This window comes from Hemibagrus wyckioides, linkage group LG28, assembly GCF_019097595.1.
Source record: "Hemibagrus wyckioides isolate EC202008001 linkage group LG28, SWU_Hwy_1.0, whole genome shotgun sequence".
NCBI lineage: Eukaryota > Metazoa > Chordata > Actinopteri > Siluriformes > Bagridae > Hemibagrus > Hemibagrus wyckioides.
Window position 1 is genome coordinate 7,663,793 of NC_080737.1, and position 20,149 is coordinate 7,683,941.

The following is a 20,149-nucleotide window of genomic DNA, read 5'->3' on the forward strand; positions in this document are numbered from 1 at the left end:
AGATAGATAGATAGATAGATAGATAGATAGATAGATAGATAGATAGATAGATAGAGGTTGTAGAAGTTTTTGGATCATGATATTATGCAGAAACTCAGTGTCTGAGCACATCATGTGCCGAATTCCATTTTATTTTTTAATAGGAAAAGAAATGGGCTTTTTAGAACAGGAGAGAATGTAGCTTGCCTATGCAAAGCAGAACACACACACACTCACACTCCTGGCTCTGTTCCTGATGAGTTAGCTAGATCAGATTGGCCATTTTTCTGGATTTGTCCCGGTCATGAGCCAGCGAAAGTTTACTCTGTATAGCATTCAGCTCAACTTACATTATGGATTATAAACATCAGTGGAGAGACGTTTTAAACTTAAGCATAGAAACAGGCACATTCGAGCAACCTGAACGGAAAAGCATCATTCCTGTTTGAAATGGAGATGAATTTTATACACTAACAAAAACAACCACGATACAGTGTGTTACAGAGCTGTATCAGTTAACACAATAGCAGGAGGGCAGTTTGGCAGACAGTCCAGAACACTGCACTATTACACAATGAGTCTGTTTCTAAAGAGCAGAGCAAAGCAATAAAAGTCAATCACCACATCACATGACATTTCAGGTGCAGATTAGATTGCTGTTTTCAATGTTTATTTACATCAGAAACCATCTGCAGGAATATTTCCGTTAACATAACGAAACTGAACATTTCTCACCCCTAAAAAACAAACCCATTCAGCTCAGTTACTGGTGCATTTTTCCTTTTACGTCTGAAACGTAAATGGTATGTTTACTGATTTTCTTCCTGGCGGTGTATATAATGAATGATTTTTATATCATGGTGCTGCGCTGATACATTTTCTATTCCAGCAAACTTTCAGTACAGTTACTATAGTAACAACTGACACAGGATTCAAGCCGTTAACGGGAAATCGCCTGTTTGATCGTTCTTTAATAATAAATAACGTAATCAGTGTGGTATAAGAGGAATAAAGTGTTTCAGGGTGTGCTGTATAATCGATTCTTTCCTTACATAACTGATTACTGTGTGGAAAACTAGCGCTTTAATGCTACAAATATGGTCCATGTCGTGATGTTCTGTACCTAAATGTTAGCAGCTTGTTATGAATCAGTGTCCAGTTTCCTCTTCCCTGCAAAGCGAGGTCGTGACTCTTCCTGAGGCTGCGGGCTCAAATCAAACTCCTCCATCAGGTAGCAGGGCTTTAAAGCAAATAAAAACACATCACCATGCTAATGAACAGCTATAGAATGTTTCACGTCTGGACAGAGTTTCCATATATTCAACAAAATTATTGGCACCTGGTAAAAAGTTCTGAATAAATGAGCTCAGCTTCACACTGGACATGAAAGAAATCTAATCATTTAAATGAAATAAATGTATTTAAAGGAAATGAAGGAGGGGGGGGGAACTATTAATGCCCCACCACCCAATAACTTTCTAAGCAAGGGTAATAAGCCATTAATTCTGGAGCTGTCTAAAAAGTGCAGCATCATCTTTTTTTTAAAAATGATCCCATTTCTGCTAACAAAATCCTTCCATCATCACATGATGTACGTCACCTCTACCTCAAAACGACATTTACATGTTGAAGCATTTTTGCTGTTGCTTTTCTGAAACTGACCCGTCGAGAGGATTTAAGAAGAGTAGCCGTGCGGAAGCTGGAAGAAGCTCCAGGCTGCTCTGTTCGCTGAAGGAGGATTCGTGTGCGTGGAACATGACTCCATGTCTGCCCCAGTCCTGCCTTCAGCTGATTGTTCCTGTCTCGCGTCACATGATTGGTCACCTGACATATTCATATAGCAAAATGAATTCTTTCAGCGTGGTATTAAAGGGCTTTTCACGCTTTGTAATAGTTCACCCTGTGGGGTAAACAGAATCCTGGGCTGTTTTGTTTTATATCCACATACTCTACCTGGGGTTAACAATTAATTCTGGGTATTCACAATCTGCTGTTCGACATTAAACAATTCCTAATCCTCTTATTTGCCTAAAACCGGATAAATACAGCATGCAACCGGGTTTAAAGAACGTCTCCTCTCGTGCTTTCACATCAGTAAATACTCTTTGGCTGTTTAAAAGCCTCCTGAAACCATAAAGGCCATAAAGTTTACTGTAACAATAAATCTGTCTCCTATTTGTTCCAATTGATGTGTTTTCCGTCACCTTTTCCGCCTTAAAAGCTGCAACTACTGTTTAAACAGCATGTGGGGTTTCTGTGCCTTGTGTACAAAGCACATGATCTGTTGTCAGGGTCTGTTACTAAACATCATACTTAGCTGTAAGCATCATGTACACTGTTCAGCTCTCATAACCTCAGGTATTAAACCATGCTTCATACACCAATCAGGCATAACATTATGACCACTGACAATTGCTTAAGTGAATCAGACCGATGATCTCCTCATCATGGCACCTGTTAGTGGGTGGGATATATTATGCAGCAAGTGAACATTTTGTCCTCAAAGTTGATGTGTTAGAAGCAGCAACCAGTAGGATTTAAACGAGTTTGATGAAAGGTCAAATTGTGATGTCTAGACCACTGGATCAGAGCATCTCCAAAACTGCAGCTCTTGTGGGGTGTTCCCGGTCTGCAGTGGTCAGTATCTATCAAAAGTGGTCCAAGGAAGGAACAGTGGTGAACCGGCGACAGGGTCATGGACGGCCAAGGCTCATTGATGGACATGGGGAGCGAAGGCTGGCCCGTGTGATCCGATCCAACAGACGAGCTACTGTTGCTCAAATTGCTGAAGAAGAAGTTAATGCTGGTTCTGATAGGAAGGTGTCAGAATACACAGTGCAGGACAGGTCAGGGCTGTTTTGGCAGCAAAAGGGGAACAATATTAGGCAGGTGGTCATAATGTTAAGCCTGCTCGGTGTATTTACAAGTGTTAAACGTTCCTCTGGCCAGGATTAAAATCATTTTGAACACCGATACCCCGGGATTTGGCGCAGTGTGAAAAGAGTCTCACTTGTGATGATAAATACTCACCAGAACGGCGACGTTAAAATCTTTGGCGATTATCTTCAGCTCTGTAGCCACCTGCATCATCAAGGACATACCTACAGTAACAAGAAGAGACAATTTGACAACGTTCAGCTGTATGAGCCGGAGAAATAAAAATAAATAATCAATAAAATAAATAACATCATCCACCTTCATTCTGTTTCCCTCCGAGCATGTGGGAGAGCACGGCCGACACGGAGTCCACGATCACGGCTTTCACTGAGCCACCAACACCGACTGATCCCTAAGAGAATTAAGTCGTCAGATCGAACCAGAACATATTTATGAACACAAATTAGTCAAAATCGACGTACCCTCTGGAGGCTGCTTGCTCTTAGATTTTGAAGGCAGGACAGTAAGGTGAAGACGTCAAACACTCGGAGAACGTCGATCCTCTGAAGAGCGTTCATCTGCCATACATGAAGAAACAGCGGATATGTAATGAACGAAGCATTTACTAAAGTTGTAGGAAAATAATAAACAGCAGTGTGGGTGGAGTTGCTCAAAGCAGTAACAGTTTTTCATGTCATCACTTACATTACACCATCTACAATTCAAGTCCCTGTGTAGCTACAGTAGCAACAAACAAATATATAATCCAAACCATGTATAGGAAAATTAATCAACGCTTTCTGATCAATGGGAACGAAGCACGCTAAGGCACGGAGGTGATCAGATCAGATCCGGGTGCATATCCTACCTGCTCTGCTGTATTGGCGGTTTTCTGCTGGAGAATCTGAAGCAGTCGGTTAGCGCATATTCCTCCGTTTGTGTCGACGTACATTACCTTCTGCTTGAGCTCGTGGGCAACGTGGACGGCTACGCTGAAGCACGTCTAAAGGGTGAAGAAAAGATAAAACAACGGTTTAATCTCCGATTTGAGGAGAATAATTGGAATAATATAAATATACTGTATAGACTGGTATATATATTTGATGCGCTAAGATGTCTCTTTCAAAATTACCAAGATCTTTCACGAGAATGGGCGTGAATATTTATGCAACTTTTTGCACATTAATGCTGATAAATGAACCCACCTGGTGATGTTACTGGACTAGTAAACTGACTTTCTTTTGGTCCCCCGGATGTGTAATGAGTCAAATGACTCCATTTTGGAGGTTTGAATGGGAACGCTCACCTGTGTTTTACCTGTTCCTGGTCCTCCACACAGCTCAGTGATCTCTCCTGTGTATAAACCCGAGTCTAGCAGCTTGTCCACACTACACAGATGGACAGAAGGAAAGATTTTAGACCAGAGATGTTGGTATCTAGATGTGGGCGTGCCCAGTGACATGACAACGTTGAGAAAAGATGAACTCTACGCAAATACGGAGCGAAATTCCTGAATGTTTCATCTTAGTGGCAAGACATCTGATTTGTGATTACTTGCTCCACCCACTGATGCACTTTGTTGCTATGGCAACCAGTTTGCACACAAGTATACAGTACTGTCTCCAAGTATACAAATTCCAGCTTTACTAGCAAAAAGAGGGACAGAAAATATGCGTTCATGCCCACGGTTTTGGTAGGACGATCAGCCATAACATTATGACCACTGAGAGGTGCCGTGAATAAGACTGATGATCGCCTCATCATGGCACATGTTAGTGGGTGGGATATATTAGGCAGCAAGTGAACATTTTGTCCTCAATGTTGTGTTAGAAGCAGGAAAAATGGGAAAGAGTCAGGATTTGAATGGGTTTGACAAGGTGATGGCTAGACGACTGGATCAGAGCATCTCCAAAACTGCAGCTCTTGTGGGGTGTTCCCGGTCTGCAGTGGTCAGTATCTATTAAAAGTATCTGTTAAGTCCTGTAACTTACAGGACTTAAAGGATCTGCCGCTAACATCTTGGTGCCAGGGATCTACCTCGACAGCTCAGGGCTGTTTTGGCAGCAAAAGGGGGGCCGAAACAATATTAGGCAGGTGGTCATAATGTTATGCCCGACTGGTGTATATCAGTAGTGTCTGGTCTTCTTCAGAAAGGGCCGTGGGTGCGAGTGCAGGTTTTCATTCCAACCAAACAGACGCCACACCTGAGTGTATTAAACACCAAGAACGACTGATTAAACAAGTGGCATTAGGTGTGGCTCCTGACAGAAACCCTGCAACGACACCAACCCTTTTCTGGATTAGACTGGTCTCTCGTTATATCTGATTAACGGCAGTGAGAGATATTCATCAGCAAACTGTTTAAGAACACTTACTAGCTAATAGATTTTTAGCCCCAGATATGCATCAAACAACATTAAGGAGTCAAAGTAACCACTATTTCTTCTTAAGTGCCCTTTCCCCTTCTGTGAATCCTGAATCCTGGAACGTCCAAACTGTTTGCCATTTTCCAGCTGGGTGTTACTGTATTACTCATCTCTCATCTGTTTGTATATGACAGTGAGGGAATGCAATCACCTGCCGATTCCTGTGGAGAGAATAGAAGTGGAGCTCAGCAGCTCGTCGTACAAGTCGGCTCCCGAGACAGGAAACGCAGTGTGCTGAGCCAGAAGCACACGCCGCACTGCTACCAAGGCCTGAAAATGAAAATCACACACAAACACTTCACATTTATCTTGCACTTATATATATATATATATATTCTTTTATTCAGAGCATTATATTTGTAAATATAAATAGATTTTAGCATGACGGTGAAGTCCTAAGGGGGACTGATGTGGAGTTATTTTTCCTTCCAATTTTTGTAACTCCTGTGAAATGGTTGGGTTATGTTTTAAATGTCAACAATTTTTTACAGTTTCTAAACCTTTACTTATGGTTCTTTTGGGAACTGCCCTTGTTTTAAATGTGCTTCATTAATAAAATTTACTTACATACACTATATTGCCAAAAGTTTTGGGACACCGCTCCAAATCATTGAATTCAGGTGTTGTTTTTCAGGGGTTGGGCTCAGCCCCTTAGTTCCAGTCAAAGGAACTCTTAATGCTTCAGCATACCGAGACATTTAGGACCATTTCCTGCTCCCAACTTTATGGGAACTTTATGGGTTTCAACATGACTGCACACCAGTGCACAAAGCAAGGTCCATAAAGACATGGATGAGCGAGTTTGGTGTGGAGGAACTTGAGTCCTGAGAGAGTTCTGACCTTAACCAGATAAAACACCTTTGGGATGAATTAGAGAGGAGACTGTGAGCCAGGCCAAAACTGGGACGTCTACTTTTTCATACACATAAATGTAATATGTAGTTGTCCCGCCTTTTGCATCTATAACAGCTCTAACTCTTCTGGGAAGGCTTTTCACAAGGTTTAGGAGTGAGTTTATGGGAATTTTTGACCATTCCTCTAAAAGTGCATTTGTGAGGTCAGGCACTTATGTTGGCCAAGAAGGTCTGGCTTGCAGTCTCCGCTCTAATTCATCCCAAAGGTGTTCTATCAGGTTGAGGTCAGGACTCTTTGAAGTTCCTTCTCAGCAAACTCACTCATCCATGTCTTTATGGACCTTGCTTTGTGCACTGGTGTACAGTCATGTTGGAACAGGAAGGGGTCATCCCCAAACACAAAGTTGGGAGCATGAAAATGTCCAAAATGTCTTAGTATGCTGCAGCATTAAGAGTTCCTTTCACTGGAACTAAGGGGCCGAGCCCAACAGCTGAATTCAATGATTTGGGTGTCCCAAAACTTTTGCCCATATAGTGAATGTTACATGGGTTTGGTTATGTTTTATTTTGGAAATGCAACACTGGTGTTTTGCTAAAAGTTTGTTAACATATTGTGTCACAGAAAGTCGACTGGTGTCCCAACCCGAGTGTATTCCCACTTCATGGGAAATTGTTCCTCAGATAGTCTACGAATCCACCCTGACCCTTACCAGGATAAAGCGGTTAATGAACATGGATGAACAGATGACATGTTCTGGGGTAACATCAGTTAGAAGTGAGAGAATTAACTACAGTTATGGGTTCAAATTCCCTTGATTTACCATCTTAGAAAGATGTTAGACATTATAATACTTGGCGTACAGCTGTGTTCATTACAAACCTTATAGGACACTGAGCATTTCTGGGCCAGATGTTCTGGGTCAGACAAGACAAGGTCCTCAACTGAAAGACAGATATGGTTAAGTATGCAATACTTAACCATAGAATAGAAATGCTGAGTTTGATTTTAACAGGAAAATAGTCTGTCTGTCAAGCAGAACCTGTTCTAACATCTCCTTCACGAAGAGCCTTGATGAGGTCTTCACTCAACCCTGGACACAGACCTTCCCTCAGAAGCACCATGACACTTCCGGCGGAAGTATTCAGTCATCTGGAAATACAATAATATCAGTTTACCCAGCTACTCACAAACAGTCTACAAGCTTTCTGTAGAGAATAACGTGACTACAACCAATCGGGCAAAACAAATCGGTTGCTCCTTAATATAAAAAATAACAATAAACCATTATATTAAACTATATAAACATTCCCCTTGATTAAAACTCACTCATCTTCCAAAGTGGCGACTCGCGCCTTATTGAATCCAAGACTACTAGATTGACAGCGCATCCAGCCAATCAAATGATCTCTTTCTTTTTCGTAGCGCTATATCAGCCAATGAAAATGAGATTTTCTCCTGACGATCACATTTTCTGATTCAACAGCGGACGAAGGGCGTTGCTTGAGGGTGTTTAACTATTAGCCAATCAGCTGTTAGAAGGCGGGATTTGTCGGAAAACAGTTGAGGGTGGGGGGAATGCAAAGGGTTTAAGGGCAGGAACAGATCAGAGTTGCCAGATCCGAGTTTTTCACGCACCGTGAACACGTTATACAATAGAGTATTTGGTATACAGGATGTTTACGTTATATTTACTGTATATATGTATGAATATTTTGCACTGTAAACATTTATACACAATATTATTTCTGTATTAGTTTGCTGAATGTGTTATTTCTCAATCTAATCTCACAGCAATTCTTTATTTGTGACAGTATCGTAGTATAATAATAAGGAACCACAGGGATGTGGTATTTTTTGGCATAGTGTAATTTTTGGTGTATTTTACCATGTCACAGTTCCAGGTTCTCCAGTTTGATCTAAGCTATGAGTTTTTCATGTTCTGTAGGTTCTCTAGTTTCACTGACTGGGTGTGTGGATCGAAAGGTTCTCTCTACTGGACTGGCATCCAGAATGCATTAACACCTTATACCCAGTGTCCCCAGAATCCGCTGCAGTCCTAACCAAGATAAAACTGTTATGAATGAATGGATGATATTGGGTGAGAGAGTTTTGAGAACTCTGGGGTTGGATCTTTGTACGGGTTGTTCTCTGATATGATTTAGGCAGAATGTAGTGAAGTGACTGGATATATTGGTCATAGTGGTTCTTGGAGTGGTTTTTATTGACCATTGCGGTACAGTCAGTGGATAAGTTTTAGATAGATAGATACGACTTTATTGTCATTGCATAGTACAGGTAAATAGGAACGAAATGCTGTTTAGCATATTCAAGAAGTGCAAATGGTAGACACTGTAAATGAACAAGTGCAGGTAAATATGTAAATAATATAATAATGTTAAACAAATAAATTAGGCTATGGCAGGTAGTATGTGCGTAAGAAAAACAAAGTGCTGGTTGTATAAAATATGTGCTAGTTTTAGTGCTGGTTTTACTGTTTGCAGTGGAGTTTTTTATTGTAGGTTTTGGGCTGAATAATTGATTTTAGGTCTGGGTTTTGTAGGGACATTTAACTGTTTGTTTGTTTTTTAATTGACCAGTTGTGGGTTAGTTTATATCAGGGTTTGTCAGGAAACTGTGCTGTCTTTTCTTTAGGTTTTAGGTCTGAGCTTTGTAGGGACTTTGAGTTGTTTTTAATCGTCCAGTTGGCTAGTATTGGGTTGGGTTTGAATCCAAGTTTGTCAGCAAACCAAGCTGTTTTAATTCTAGTGTGCTTTTGTAAAGACAAAAAGCTTTTTGTTGATGTTGTTGCCCAATTGGTTGGTTTTGGGTTGGTTTCAAATCTAGGTTTGTTAGGACACTGAGCTGTTTTTCCTTTGGGTTTTAGGTCTGGGTTTTGTAGGGACTTTGAGTTGTTTTTAACTGACCAGTTGGCTGGTTTTGGGTTGGGTTTGAATCTGAGTTTGTCAGGAAACCAAGCTGTTTGGGTTGGTTTTTGGGTCTAGTCTGCTTTTATACTAACAAAAAGCTTTTGTTGTTGTTGCCCAGTTGGTTGGTTTTGGGTTGGTTTCAAATTTAGGTCTGTCTGGACACTGAGCTGTTTTTTTTATTATGCTCTGGGAATATTGTAAGAATATTGAACTGTTTTTGTTGACCAGTTGACTGATTGTGGGTTGGCTTTAGGTCTGGGTTTGTACAAAAAACTAAGCTCTTTTTATTAAAGAGATTGTTGTTGTTTTCTGTGTTGACTTTAGGTCTGGGTTCGAATAGATCGTGTTTTTTAATGTGTTTGTTGTTTAGGTCTTAGTTTGTACGGACACTCATCTCTTTTTATTAATGTGTTTGTTGTTTTCTGTGTTGACTTTAGGTCTGGGTTCGAATAGATAGTGTTTTTTAACGTGTTTGTTGTTTAGGTCTTAGTTTGTACAGACACTCATCTCTTTTTATTAATGTGTTTGTTGTTTTCTGTGTTGACTTTAGGTCTGGGTTCGAATAGATAGTGTTTTTTAACGTGTTTGTTTAGGTCTGAGTTTGTACGGACACTCATCTCTTTTTATTAATGTGTTTGTTGTTTTCTGTGTTGACTTTAGGTCTGGGTTCGAATAGATAGTGTTTTTTAACGTGTTTGTTGTTTAGGTCTGAGTTTGTACGGACACTCATCTCTTTTTATTAATGTGTTTGTTGTTTTCTGTGTTGACTTTAGGTCTGGGTTCGAATAGATAGTGTTTTTTAACGTGTTTGTTTAGGTCTGAGTTTGTACGGACACTCATCTCTTTTTATTAATGTGTTTGTTGTTTTCTGTGTTGACTTTAGGTCTGGGTTCGAACAGATAGTGTTTTTTAACGTGTTTGTTTAGGTCTGAGTTTGTACGGACACTCATCTCTTTTTATTAATGTGTTTGTTGTTTTCTGTGTTGACTTTAGGTCTGGGTTCGAATAGATAGTGTTTTTTAACGTGTTTGTTTAGGTCTGAGTTTGTATGGACACTCATCTCTTTTTATTAATGTGTTTGTTGTTTTCTGTGTTGACTTTAGGTCTGGGTTCGAACAGATAGCTCTTTTTTTTAATTAATGTGTTTATTGTTTTCTGTGTTGACTTTAGGTCTGGGTTTGTATGAACACTAATCTCTTTGTTATTGCCATGTTTTGTTGTTTTCTATGCTGACATTAGGTCTGGGTTTGTATGAACACTCGTCTGTTTCGATTAAAGACATTAGGTCAGGGTTTAGGTAGGGCCTTTGGGATGAGTTATGTCAGACTTGGCAACCTCGCAGCGACGAGCTCACCACCGTCGTAGTTCCAGGGCTAGGCTAGCTGTCTGGAACCTTCGAGATGTTTGTTGTGCTTCACAGGAGAAGTCGCGTGCAGTTTCCGACATTTCAATGCTCTCTCAATAATGGCATGGTGCGCGAGCTGTTCTGCAGCACGCCGGCTTACTATCTCGTCTGAACCGAACCTGGAGCTAGCCTGTTAGCCTGCGCGCGAGCCATCAGCAGCTGTACAAACACTGACCCCCAAAATGGTGAGTTGACGCTTCCAGGCAAACCTGGTTAGCTAGAAACCTTAACCAGCTTCTCATTTCCTACTAAACCAGAGCTGATTAACGTTAACTATTAATTGTCGTTATCTCTTCACGTGTATTATTTCAGTATTTGAACATTAACGTAAACACAGGCAGGTCAGGTCTTAATGTTAAGTTAGCAAGACGCTAAATTAACATAAAAGCACTTTGTGTTGCATGTAGTGGACTTTATTTTATTTTTATTTATTTTTTGGCGACAACTGAGATATTTTGTGTTAAAAGTTCAATGTTAAAAGCACTCAGTAACGTTAGACAGTGTAGATAGCTGCGTAGCTGCTTGTCATCCTGTGTGTTGATGCAGCTGGCGACCTCACAGCACTTTCTAAACTGGATTGCTCAATATTTCTTGGTTTAAAGCCCAATAAAACCCTCCAACACATTATAACTAAGCCAGTCATTTATATATTTGTTAATTATGTAAAAGTTTTGTTTGTTTGTTTTTGCTATGTCCAGCTTAGACTTTTGCTAATATTTTACAAGAACAGTTTTGCCAGCAATACGTGCTCTGCAGTCAAAATTTATTTATTTTATTTTTTATTTTTTATTATATCTTAATGTTATGGACACTAATACAATAGTGAATAGAATATGTTTTTTTTTATTTTTGTAGTTCTGAGAAAACTGATAACAGGTTTTTTGTTTTGTTTTTCCTGTACTCATCAAAATAAGTGCTATGGGCGGGTCTGTGGGGTAATGGGCGGGTCTGTGGGCGTGTCTTGTGCGACTATGGTTTGTTATTGGGATTTTCCCTGTGTATATTGCCTTTTCCGGTCATCTCTTGGTTGAGGGGAAAATGGTTTGGACTTTGTTTGAATTTATGTGACATGACACTTTTCAGAGGAGCGTTTAACCATCTTTGGGTTGTTCAGGCCCGCTGTTTGTCCGTGTCGACGCTGCGGCTCCGGGTCAGCAGCATCCTCAGCCCCGACATGTCTAAAAACACACAACATCCGGTTATTTTGGATGAGTGAAGGCGGCAGTGTGAAGTCCTCCACGCTATAAGCTGTTGCCCATGTTTACCAAGCTAAGCGAGGTCTATTGTCTGAGTAAATAACTTCAACACACCGTCACACCTCAATAGGAAATCTATCAAATCATGGCTCTCGCATCATTTAATACGGACATGAAGTAGATGAATGAAATGAAATGTACTCACTTTATAACCTACCTCACCTGCCGTGTATTGTTTGTGGATCACGGGGCGAGAAATGTGAACGGGATGTCGGTCCATTGCAAAGTACCATTTACACACATGCTCACATTTATAGTAGTCAGTCCCCCTACCAGACGAGAGAATGTGGGAGGAGAACTCTGAGGAAAACACGGATACGTGGAGAACATATAGATAGATAGATAGATAGATAGATAGATAGATAGATAGATAGATGGACGTTATTAATCCCATGAGGGAAATTCTTGTGTTACAGCAGCAGACAGTTACACAGTAAAGACAATAACTTGAGCTGTTGTGATATTTTCCATGTTGAATTCTTTGACTGACAGCTCCACGTGTGATTTAGTGTTCTTTGTAGTCGAGCCAAGAACAAATCCTGCATTATACACGTAGAAAGGAGGAAAGAGCATACAAATCAGCTTTAGAAACCTGTTATTTTTGTGATGGTTGCAAGCGTTGTTATTGTTATTGTTCAAAATGAGGAAGTTTCAATTCTACAGAAGTTCACATCACACCGCTCCATCAGTCTTTACATCACAAGGACAGTAACTCTGCATGTTTTATTCCTTTCCCTGAATATTATAACGTGTGAAGCAGTGATCCTATAAAGAGTTGAGTTCAGTTCTGCCTGGCCTTTTTCTGTCTGCAGGTGTTCTTGTTAAACCCTCTGGAGAATCTGAAGACCTACATAAGCAACCGTCCGCCGCTGGTCATATTTATGGTCAGTGTAAGCGCCGTGGCCATTACCTTCCTCACGGTTGGGTATTTCTTCAAGATCAAGGAAATTAAATCACCTGAAATGACAGAGGTAAGAGACCCTTGTTTCATTTTTCTTTTTTTTTTTTTTGGAAAAATCTTGCAGTTTGGCTTAAAAGAGCATGAAAATGCTGTAGTTTTTAAATTCCAGCAGCATGTCTGCAGTAAAGGGGGAAATAAATACAAGTATGTTCCTGGTTAATAATGAACTAGCAAGAAAATGGATGTGGTTCATTGTACAGCAAGTCAACTGATAAGAGTTATCATTCAGTCCACACTCTGTATAACTCTACTATAATCAACAACCATAAAAACATTAGTTACAGAATATTCTACAGAATTATCATCTCTGTACCAAAAACAATGCATGTTTAATTGATCCTCGCAGGGATCTAGATCAAATGTTCTGGAGTTGAAATGGTCTCTTAGTATGAACCCTGTGCTCACTTTCATTCTGGTCAACATGATTCATTTAGGGAAGGAAAAAGAATAATAGCAAGAAGTAAGATCCAGACAAAAATAAATAAATAGGGTTTCAGCCATTCTGGTCCTTGGGCCTTTGAACAGAAAAACAATTGGATTCCAGAACATTGTGTTAAATCCATTAATTGGGACAATTAGACAGAAAAGCTGTGGCCAGACTGAAGATAAAAGTTTGGCAGGAGATATGCATGCTGCACAAAGGGTATTAGAAGGATGATTATGGTCACATTCTGCAGCCCTGCATGTGCTTCCTGTTGGGTCAGGTTATGGCTATTGTCTTCTGATAAGACAACTGTCTCTTCTGTTCTTCCACTGTATTTCTGTTTTGAGAGTCAGAGTGAGGGCAAAATGCTGCCCAAAATCCCTTTTTACAGGCAAATCTAGATATTTTCTATGAATAATCACTGAACATTTCAATACAACCACAAACCAATGATCACATTCTTTAGGACTGGAACACCTTTCTACTGCGTTTCAACGAGCTGGACTTCTGCATCTCGGAGAACGAGACGCTCAAGCATGGCCTGAACGAGTCGACCACACCGGAGAGCACCGTGACAAGCAGCCAATCACGAACCAGCACTCAAGCGCCATTACTGCTGGAGGATCCGGGTCCGATTAACATCTCCGTCACCATTACGCTCACCCTGGATCCTCTGAAGCCGTTCGGCGGTTATTCGCGCAACATCACCCACCTGTACTCCACCATAATGGGCCATCAGGTTGGCCTGGCTGGTAAGTGTGTGGTAAAGACGTTTAAGGCTTGTATTTTTCCCTGATGGTTTGTTCCCTACTTAATAAAAATGCTGTGCGTAAAGCTCAGATTGAACCTACCACAATTCCAGAGCTGTTGGTTTTCTCAGGTCATGTTATTATAGAGAATGGAAATATACCCAGACCTTGACATTCCTTTTACAAGAAGTTGTAAACAATAATCTGGCTCCAGTCCCAGCCTTCATGTTGACTTCTTTTTAAGAGCTCAGGAGGAAAAAAGAGGAAATTGTTTGGGCCTAATCATAAATATAAACAAAAAAAAGATAAAGTGTGGGTGATGGGTGGGTATTGATCGTTAATCAGTGATTACAGGTGTGTGTGTGTGTGTGTGTGACTTGTTTGGACTAGAATAACCTTCATACTGGATGGATCGGTTCTTTGTGAATCATTTCTGCATAATGTTTTTCTACCAAATACAACAACCGTGTCAGATATGTTTGGCCTATATGGAGTTATTGACCAATCTCTGCTGGTGTGGTTGTGTTTGTAGGCAGGGAAGCTCACGAAGAGATGAACATCACTTTCACACTGCCTGCGTCCTGGAACTCGGACGACTGCGTTCTGCACGGACGTTGCGAGCAGGTGGTCTTTAGCACCTGCATGACCGTCAGCGCAGCCAGTAACGTCTTCCCCGTAACAGTGTAAGTTCCTGTTTGCACTTGCCGTGCTGCCAGCGGACATCGTCGTAAACGGAACCTGTATTCGTCTTGTGTTTTGGCAGCAAATATTGACACAGGTTTACACTGTTGATTCAGCGATGTCTTGTTAGTCAGGTGCGCATTGAAAAACCGCGGCTCTATCGTTGCTTTCGTCTGTATCTAAGTCTAGGTTAAATAAAAGGATATATTCTTTGTCTTTGTGATGGCAAGCCGGGCCCTTTTTAATACAGTAGTCATGAAGTAGATTAAGAATATTGATCACAGGTTCTGTGTTAAAAGGATCTCTTAGTCTTAATGCAACAAAGATTAATAGGTTTATCCTCCAGCACAGCGCTGTCGAATTCTCTGATCTGATTTGTCAGGATGTGTTCATTTTCTGTAATTCCATAATGAGTCATATGTTTATTATAATGTCTTTTAATACTACAGAAATGATCATTGGTATAGTAACAGTTCATTCACAGACCCCTTTCCCCCCCCGTATGACCCCTTATTATTTGATAAACATGCAGAATAATAGTGACAATAGAATTGTGAGAACTAGATCTTTTGCAACATTTTTTTTAATCACAGCTCCGTGAACGCATTGTGGTATAGTTTGAGTTTTGGGTTCACAGATACACACATTGTTCTCGTAGTCCTTCTGTTCAGGTGCTTGTTATGAAACATGAAACTGATAGCGGTGTTATTTTTGGAGGAGCATGGATTTCCATCGTGATAAGATCTGATGAACCCGCCTAAGTGTAACAGGTTCACAAACTGCTAAGCGTGTTACTTTTGTACTTCCTAGTAATCATTAAGTAAGGTCTTAGGTCAGTTATATGTGAAGTGTAGTCATATCTCGAAAGCATTAAACTATTGGTGCTTCCTTCAGGACTTAATGGTAAAATTTAGTGTTTTAGTTTTCAACCAAATCTCATTTTTGCCTTCCAGGCAGCCACCGCACTGTATTCCAGAGACGTACAGCAACGCAACATCCTGGTACAAGATCTTCACCACAGCTCGGGATTCAGACACCAAATACACGCAGGACTACAACCCTTTTTGGTGTTACAAAGGTGCCGTCGGGAAGGTGTACCACACTCTGAACCCTAAACTCACAGTCATTGTACCAGAAGTGAGTCACAATGCTCTCTTCACTTCCTGCTAGTGGGTCTCGGGGCTAGTTTAATTATTGGTATTACACTTTCCAGAGAAAGCAATTGCATAACCACATAATAGGATTTCAGCAAAGTACTTTAATAGCATGGGGTTTCAATGGACTTTAGCCAGTTTGCCTGGCTTGAATTACTTGCAGTATTATTGAGCTCCTCTTTCTGTCTTTCTAGGACGACCGCTCTCTCATCAACCTGCACCTAATGCACACCAGTTACTTTCTGTTTGTCATGGTGATTACAATGTTCTGCTATGCAGTCATTAAGGGCAGACCTGGCAAAGTAAGACAGAGCAACCCGGATTTCTGTCCAGAAAAGGTATGCCATGTGCTTTTTCTAGTCCTTTTGATAAAAAAAAAAAAAAAACTCATTTTGAACATCACTGATATACCTGTCTGTGTAGTGCTCAGTCCATGGGTGAGAACAATGAATCCAGTCATCGCTTGCTGATCACATACACCATGAACCACACAAATTGCTCTGCCATTTGCCTCGTTAGCATTATCTAGCTAGCTTGGGAAGCTTTTGGCAGCCCGACTATGCTGACAAGTTTTAATGAGTGAATGAACAATTATTATGGCTTGTGAAGCTCGCAGCTTTGGTTTGTGGTAGGAATTGAATTTGGATGTAGACTAACTGTCTCTTTCCTTCCTGTAATAATAAGAAAAATACCCTGAGAGCCAAGTATACCCGTGGCCGGTCTGAAGTTCACTGCAGTCGTCTATCAGTTCCTCCAGTGTTTTATTTTCTTGTGTATAGAAGCGTCATTAGAAGCAGCTAGAAGGAACTAAGTTGCGCTTTACATATTCTAAGGCTAGTAATAATTGTTAAAGTTTTCTGTTTATGGAAGGAGTCTCCAGTGTCAGCACTCTTTCATTTGGGAAAACAGGTAAACATTACGATGTGCCGAGTTTACTGTAAAACACTCTAATTGTCAAATCGCTGTGATCTTGAAAGGAATAAAACACTTGCTGTTATTAGAGAATAACCTGTGTGGTAATTCCGCTTTCTGACCAGCTGCTTCATCCTGTTCTGGATTATTTTCCTCCAGCAGCAAACCCCTGAATCTTGAGGTTGTAGAATTTTACATGTGCACCCTATGTTTTCCAGGTAGCCTTGTCTGAGGGATAAATCCGATCATGGGCAAAAATACGGACTGAACTTGTTCAGCGGCGGACCGGATAATCTGGAATAAACCATATCGGACGTGGAGGGGGGGGCACGGAAAAAAACAACAACAACAACTAGTCGCCAGTAGGAAGGTGACGACAAACTGTGATGCGAATCTCTGCAATGTTGGGTCACTCCAACCAAAGACTTTCAAGTGCCTGTATCTACTGTGTAAATGCTTGTAGGACCCTTATATTCAGTACAGAAGCACTTTGCCTAAACCCCTCCCCACTTCCCCATGTGCCACAAAGTATGTGAAGACGGAACGAGCGACAGCACTTAACCATGATATCATTCAAACATCATTCGACTTTTTTTTTTTTCCCCCTTCCCTCTGAGCACCTTTTTTGTCTCCCACTTTCTTATTTGTGTCATCTGTGATAACTGTCCAGTAGTGTTTCTGCTTTTTTTTTGTTGCTCTTTTGTTTAACTTCTTTTTTTTTTTGAGAGAGAGAGTAATGGCATCTAGAGAATGACCTGGAAAGCCAGTGGACTGCTCAGCAATGATTTATAATCCAGATGATTTTTTTTTTTTTATTTACAGTGTGTATGTGTGCTACCTAGATGCCAGTAGATATAAGGGTCATTTAATAAAAGAAAAAAAAGACTCCTAAGACCTGAAGGACAGAAAGTTCGTCTTCTTTCAGATTTGGCTGGACGATGCTCCAGACATCAGTGAAACAGGAAGAATCGTCATTGATGGATTCTCCGATCGGGACTGATTCATCACCTCTCAGATTTTGACGTTGGTTGACGTCCAGGTAGACTGAATGACTGAATATACAGCATTCATGAAAATCTCACATACAGTCTTATTTAAAATGTGATGTAAAAAAAAAAAAAAAAGTTTTATCATGTGTAATCTATTACCTCAAACATTATCGCTTCATTTAATTTTGGACATGAAACAGCTTCCTGCTAAATTCTTTTCACTTAGAAATTCATTCCTGGTGTCTGTTCTGCGTTACATATCATCATATTCGTCTTTAATCTTTTAACCTCGTTGCCTAATTCCACGTATGGAACGAGATATCATCCCGTAACACGACAATGTCTGCGTTCACATTCGACAGTGCGATTATTTAGCGGATTTGCGTTAGAGAAGGAAATTTTCCAAGGATTTGGCTTTGTTTCTCGTATTTAGGAAGCGGTGGGGGAGGGGCATATTGACCACCAAAAAAGCAACAGCAAAATCAGAAAGCGTGAAGTCAACAATAAATCAGAACCAGGCTATTCAGATTCATTTCTATCAACGACATTCCTACGTTTGTTTGTTTTGAAAATGTATGCTGTCAACTGTTAATTGCATGCCATTCATAAGAGTTCACTGAAAACCTGCCTAAAGGAAGCCAAGTTTGTGAAAAGAAAATTATTCTTCAGTACAGTAATTAGTAACTGTTTTTGCTATACTAATGGCATAATAAAGGTTTTTTTCTGAACAGCAATAGGCATGCACCGTGTCCAATCAGCAGGAAGGAGCAAGGAATGAAGACAACGTACACTATGTTGCCAAAAGTTTTGGGACACTTCACCAAATCAATGAGTTCAGGGGTTGGGCTCGGCCCCTTAGTTCCAGTGAAAGGAACTCTTAATGCTTCAGCATACCAAGACATTTTGGACAATTTCATGCTCCCAACTTTGTGGGAAGGCAAGACATCCCAGTTTTGGAATGGCTCAGAGTCTCTGTTCTAATTCATCCCAAAGGTGTTCTATCGGTTTGAGGTCAGGACTCCACAAGTTCCTCCACACCAAACTCACTCATCCATGTATTTATGGACCTTGCTTTGTGCACTGGTGTGCAGTCATGTTGGAATAGGAAGGGGTCATCCCCAAACTGTTCCCACAAAGTCCGGAGCATGACGTTGTCCAAAATGTCATTAAGAATTCTGGAACTAAGAGGCCAAGCCCAACCCCTGAAAAAAACAACAGGTGTCTGAAAACCTTTGGCAATGTAGTATATTTCTGATGTTGCTGTTGCCTTTTTATTTTTCTTTAAGCGAGAAGGATTAATAACACATTCGCCGACATCCAACGTCTCTTTCACTCTAGCCGCTCACCAACACGTGCTGTCAGACCACTAATGTGCCTTTGCACTAAACATCCATGTACATAGCTCACCCACTTGATTAGCAACACCAGACAAACACCGGAACTGAACCTGTCGCTAAATTAATTAATGTCTTAATCAAAAACTAGCAGGTGAAATTATTCGTGTTCGCATCTTTAGCCATAATGTCTTGTGGCGTTCGTGATTTTCTCCAGAAAACCAGTCACCGGTTCAAGTTTAGTTAGGATTCATTAATGGATGTGTTTCAGAAAAGCAATACTTCACATTTAAAAGTGTCTCTCTCTCTCTCTCTTTTTTTTTGTCTTGTATTGCTTATATAATCCATAAATATACTTTTTTCAGTTTTATGTTGAGTTTTTAATTCATTTCAATCACTTTTAATGTGAATCCCCCACCCCCAAAAAAAAAAAAAAAAGTGAAGGATAAAGTGATGAGCAATGGAAATGTGATGTGGAATTTCTGGATGCTGCCTTTTTTTCTTTTCTTTTTTTTTTTTTTGGATCATATTGATCTGTCCCCTCGTGTTCCTTCCCTCATGTGAGACGTTTTAATTCCATCCTTAACCTGAGTTGCTTAACCTATTCGCAAGTGTGTGATGCCATCGCGCTCCTCCTTTCACCTGTCTTAATGCATGATTGTAAATGTCCTACCTGCTGACTGGTCCCTTAGAAGACAATCCCATTGTTTCTGTGCTGTTTGTAAATGACTGTAGACACACGCTTCGCTGAATAAAAATCAACCATGAATAATGAATCACGATTACGGTTTGGTTTGATCTTTGTTATACGGTATATTACAGAAAGCACCAGCCATGTCAAGTAGCCGATTTCTTTCAGTTATGGAAAGAAAATGACTTCTCTGTTATCTGAGATCAAAGCCAATCGCACGATGAATCCATTAGAGGAATGTGAGAGCATAAAAGAACGCTCGAGTTTGCCTCGAAAGCCGAGGTCTCGTATCGACGTTGCTGCGACGTTGGAGAACGGCGCCTGCACTTCATCGGCATCAGAGTGGAACTAATTTGATTTTCGGTCAATAGTGGAATCAGTGGCTGCCTCGTGTCAGTCTACCCGAAGGAACAACTCTTGAGTGGATGTTTTTGAGTGGATTTTATGACCGTGTGTATAAATAATGTTACATAAGAAATCGGAAGGAATCATCGTTCATTTATTTGGGTTGTGGGAATATTTGCAGCGA

General features: G+C 40.5%; 2 protein-coding genes across 3 annotated transcripts; one reads left to right on the plus strand and one right to left on the minus strand.

Annotated features, from left to right (window-relative positions):
- Window positions 1-23: 23 nt before the first annotated feature.
- Window positions 24-7,544, minus strand: rad51d (RAD51 paralog D). Of its 2 annotated transcripts, XM_058383648.1 has the most exons (11): window positions 7,464-7,543; window positions 7,177-7,286; window positions 7,017-7,078; window positions 5,434-5,552; window positions 4,163-4,244; window positions 3,725-3,859; window positions 3,339-3,434; window positions 3,175-3,268; window positions 3,010-3,080; window positions 1,642-1,803; window positions 31-1,219 (listed from the first exon to the last, which is right to left on the minus strand). In XM_058383648.1, the coding sequence occupies exons 2-11, from the start codon at window positions 7,256-7,258 to the stop codon at window positions 1,121-1,123; spliced, it is 1,002 nt and encodes a 333-aa protein (XP_058239631.1). In that variant the 5' UTR covers window positions 7,259-7,286; window positions 7,464-7,543; the 3' UTR covers window positions 31-1,120. The 2 variants fall into 2 exon arrangements, with proteins under 2 accessions (XP_058239632.1, XP_058239631.1); XM_058383649.1 differs by lacking the exon at window positions 1,642-1,803 and having other exon boundaries at window positions 24-1,219; window positions 7,464-7,544.
- A 2,839-nt stretch (window positions 7,545-10,383) lies between these two features.
- tmem248 (transmembrane protein 248) lies at window positions 10,384-19,705 on the plus strand. Its single transcript, XM_058383520.1, has 7 exons — window positions 10,384-10,654; window positions 12,538-12,696; window positions 13,577-13,862; window positions 14,392-14,542; window positions 15,494-15,677; window positions 15,889-16,032; window positions 16,825-19,705. The coding sequence occupies exons 1-7, from the start codon at window positions 10,652-10,654 to the stop codon at window positions 16,843-16,845; spliced, it is 948 nt and encodes a 315-aa protein (XP_058239503.1). The 5' UTR covers window positions 10,384-10,651; the 3' UTR covers window positions 16,846-19,705.
- Window positions 19,706-20,149: the final 444 nt, after the last annotated feature.

Coding starts and splice junctions, on each gene's coding strand:
- tmem248 (XM_058383520.1), top strand. Junction 13,863..14,391: donor CCATCAGGTTGGCCTGGCTG/GTAAGTGTGTGG, acceptor TTGTGTTTGTAG/GCAGGGAAGCTCACGAAGAG. Junction 14,543..15,493: donor AACGTCTTCCCCGTAACAGT/GTAAGTTCCTGT, acceptor TTTGCCTTCCAG/GCAGCCACCGCACTGTATTC.
- rad51d (XM_058383648.1), bottom strand. CDS start 7,258: ATGGTGCTTCTGAGGGAAGGTCTGTGTCCAGGGTTGAGTGAAGACCTC. Junction 7,079..7,176: donor TGAAGGAGATGTTAGAACAG/GTTCTGCTTGAC, acceptor TCTGTCTTTCAG/TTGAGGACCTTGTCTTGTCT. Junction 4,245..5,433: donor CTCTCCACAGGAATCGGCAG/GTGATTGCATTC, acceptor CCATCTGTGTAG/TGTGGACAAGCTGCTAGACT.